At 35.6% G+C, this 3,064-nt stretch overlaps 1 protein-coding gene across 6 annotated transcripts; it reads left to right on the top strand.

The window, feature by feature from the left end:
* The first annotated feature begins 181 nt into the window (after positions 1–181).
* LOC115995217 (lysine--tRNA ligase) lies at positions 182–2,787 on the top strand. 6 transcript variants are annotated; one of them, XM_031119699.1, is made up of 6 exons: positions 516–1,514; positions 1,618–1,648; positions 1,728–1,797; positions 1,888–2,032; positions 2,156–2,206; positions 2,557–2,787. In XM_031119699.1, the coding sequence occupies exons 3-6, from the start codon at positions 1,753–1,755 to the stop codon at positions 2,589–2,591; spliced, it is 276 nt and encodes a 91-aa protein (XP_030975559.1). In that variant the 5' UTR covers positions 516–1,514; positions 1,618–1,648; positions 1,728–1,752; the 3' UTR covers positions 2,592–2,787. The 6 variants fall into 6 exon arrangements, with proteins under 6 accessions (XP_030975560.1, XP_030975557.1, XP_030975561.1 ...); XM_031119700.1 differs by lacking the exons at positions 516–1,514; positions 1,618–1,648 and adding an exon at positions 182–470; XM_031119697.1 differs by adding an exon at positions 182–470 and having other exon boundaries at positions 1,406–1,797.
* Positions 2,788–3,064: the final 277 nt, after the last annotated feature.

Genomic DNA, 3,064 nt, shown 5'->3' with positions numbered 1-3,064 from the left:
CTGATTTTTGAGTGATGAGTTATAGAAACTGAAAACACAGTTTAGCTGTTTTCAGTTTTTATAACTCATATCTCAATGGCATTTTCGTAAATAACAATACATACCTGGTCTCACAGTCAGAACAATTCACGTGAAGCACTCCTTTTAATGCTCTCTTCAACGGCTCTCTTCAACTCTCTCGTCTCAGACTTATCTCTTCAGTAAAGCAAAGCTCTCTCGTCTCAAACTTCTCTCACTGCTCTCTTCAGTGTTTTCCAGTACCACCACAAGCTAAAAGAAGCTCTCACTGCCCTCACCTCCTCACACACTATTTCATCGATCTGGGCTCAGCCAACCCGTGCCGCTGTGTCCCAGTAACGCAATGCTTCATGCGCCAACCACCGACCTCTTTCTCAGCTTTTTCCACATAAATCTGAAGGCATTCTTTACATTTGAGCTGTTTATATATTTGATTTGTTGGTAATAGCAAGGTATTTCACATCTTTTACATTGAATCAAAGATTGGTGATAAGAAGTTTGCTTCTCTGTTTTTTTTTTTTTTTTCCTTTTTTTTCTTTGTTTGATGTTTGGGTAAGCATTTGATTTGATCTATTGACAAAATAAAGTATGGGTTTTCAACCCGTGGTGAACCTGTGCTTCTCTATTTTTTTTTCTTTGTTTGATGTTTAGGTAAAGCATCTGATTTGATCTATTGGATTCCCGTGGTTGTGGGGTTTTTTTTTTTTTTAATAATTTATGGAACTAAGGTCTTCACAGTGTAAGAAATGTGTGATAAATGCTTCGACTTTTCTGGAATAATTGAAACCTGCCTCTACTCCACTTAGTTCAGCATTGATATATCTCAATTAAGTAAAATCTTTTGTAGTGTTTAGGTGGTATGAAAAGCTCTTTCCTTTTTTTGCATATAAAGTTTACAATTTGTCATATTGTCTGGCACAATCTTTTAATGCTTTCATCAGTTTGGCATATTTTAAGTATCGTTTTATTTTTTTGCTAGCACACTCTTTTTTGTTAATTCAGAATTTGTTTATTATGTTCTATTTGATAAGAAGTTATGAGGTTGGTTCTTTTCATTTTTGTTATCATGGGATTTCTTTTTTACAATAATGGTTCTTGGGTTTTGTTAGGGGTTGTATGTTTTTCTTTTGTTTTTGGGCAGTGTGCATAGGGGGCTTTTGTGTTCTATTTGTTGCATGCAATGTTGATTAGGGTTTGAACTTTTAAGAACTGAGCTTTGGACAATTTGCATAAAAATTTTGTGTTTTACTGATCAATTTGATTAATGATATCGATAAATATGTCTTGTAAGTCATGCTATGATCAGTGTTTTTGTTTGATATGTGAACTTATAAGCTAATCGGTGCTCTGTTTGCTACTTGTTTTTATGAAATTATGCATTTGCTAGCCAAGTGATCAATGGGTGAAGATTGTGGTTTATGTTTAAATTTGAGTGATTAACAGCAAGGACGTATTTTGTTGCTTATTGCTGATTGCAGTTATAGTGATAATTTCAGGTATATTTTAATAATTTGAGAAGTAAGGGTTAATGTATTTTTCATTATTGATCAATCAATGAGTCCTATTTATGATGTGTCTGTTAATGTTTGATCAATTTAGGAGGGAACTTGTTTGTTGGTGCTGCGTAATGGTAGTTCTCTTTCTATGTTTCATTTAATTTTCAACATTATAATTCTTGATTCTGACTTAATTTTTCTGTAACCGCTCAGCTCTGCAATGCATACACTGAATTGAATGACCCTGTGGTACAACGCTCAGCGATTTGCTGAGCAGCTCAAGGTTCACGCATCAGTTTTTAAGTGTGCAATGGATTTATCCTTAAATAAATTCCTCTGGAACTTTTCTGAATGATATGTGGTCTGCATGCAGGATCGGCAATCTGGTGATGATGAAGCAATGGCTTTGGATGAAACCTTCTGTACGGCTCTTGAGTATGGGTTGCCTCCAACCGGTGGTTGGGGATTGGGTATTGATCGGCTAACAATGTTGTTAACTGATTCACAAAACATTAAGGTTCTCTTCTCTTCTCTCTCTCTCTCTCTCTCTCAGGTCTGTGCCTGTTTGCATTTGTCTCATTTATACATGTGTGTACACTCTGTTCTCAATGGGCTCTCAACATATGCTATTTGGTAACAAGAGGTTATTCTCTTCCCAGCCATGAAACCTCAAGATGAGCCATCTGCTAAAGGTACTCTTCCCAGCCATGAAACCTCGAGATGAAACCTCAAGTGATAATGGTTACCCTTTTCATAACTATAAACAAAAATTATGATCTTGTTTTAGAATCTGTGTGTCTTGCCTTTGATAATGGGGTCTTTAAATTAACTGTTTTTTGTATTGGTGAATTTTAGTGAAGTTTGGCCTTCAATGGCCTAGATTTTATGAGGGTTTTTGTTTTTGTTTTGTTTTGACTCTGAAGCTTAAGCCCTCTGTTTTTGTTGTATAGTGTGTTTGTGCAAAAAAAAATTTTGGTTTACGACTCAAAAATGTGGTTTATGGCTAGAGATTTGGCTTGAAAATGTGATTTATTCTGTGTAGAGGGCGGTGCTGGAACCAGCAATGCAAGGGCGTGACATGAACTAGCAAATTGCTTCTGGAGATTTGTATGGCACTTTGGTTTTTTACAGATTGATACAGATTTCTCCGTAAACATTGTTGATTTGTTTGGTTCGTAGAAAAGTAAAGAAATTGTGAGGGACCGAGAGAAAGATCTGGATTTTTCTCATTTCTACACATTAGTACAAAGCTGCTTCTCTCCTCTCTTACATATATAGATACCTAACTTGGCTTGAACGGTTTTTAGGGATTGGTAGAGTTCATGGCAAAATTAAGAGGGTATAAAGTGGAGTTTGAGGGACTGAGAAATTTTTGATATTCAGTGGGCTAGGAATGACGTCGTTCCCCACTGCCCTTTAGATTTTTTCTTTTTCTTTTTTAATATAAATAACGTTTTTCTGTTTTTTTTTTTTTTAATTGAGGAAAAAAAAAATCCAAAACGACGTCGTTTTGGTTATTGGTCAACAACACCTAATGGAGGATGGAATTG

The sequence above is a fragment of the Quercus lobata genome, chromosome 6, assembly GCF_001633185.2.
Source record: "Quercus lobata isolate SW786 chromosome 6, ValleyOak3.0 Primary Assembly, whole genome shotgun sequence".
NCBI lineage: Eukaryota > Viridiplantae > Streptophyta > Magnoliopsida > Fagales > Fagaceae > Quercus > Quercus lobata.
The sequence above is the reverse complement of the archived record's forward strand: the minus strand, read 5'-3'. Positions and strand labels throughout refer to the sequence as shown.

Coding starts and splice junctions, on each gene's coding strand:
- LOC115995217 (XM_031119700.1), top strand. CDS start 1,753: ATGACCCTGTGGTACAACGCTCAGCGATTTGCTGAGCAGCTCAAG. Junction 2,033..2,155: donor TGATTCACAAAACATTAAGG/TTCTCTTCTCTT, acceptor TTTGGTAACAAG/AGGTTATTCTCTTCCCAGCC. Junction 2,207..2,556: donor AGATGAGCCATCTGCTAAAG/GTACTCTTCCCA, acceptor TATTCTGTGTAG/AGGGCGGTGCTGGAACCAGC.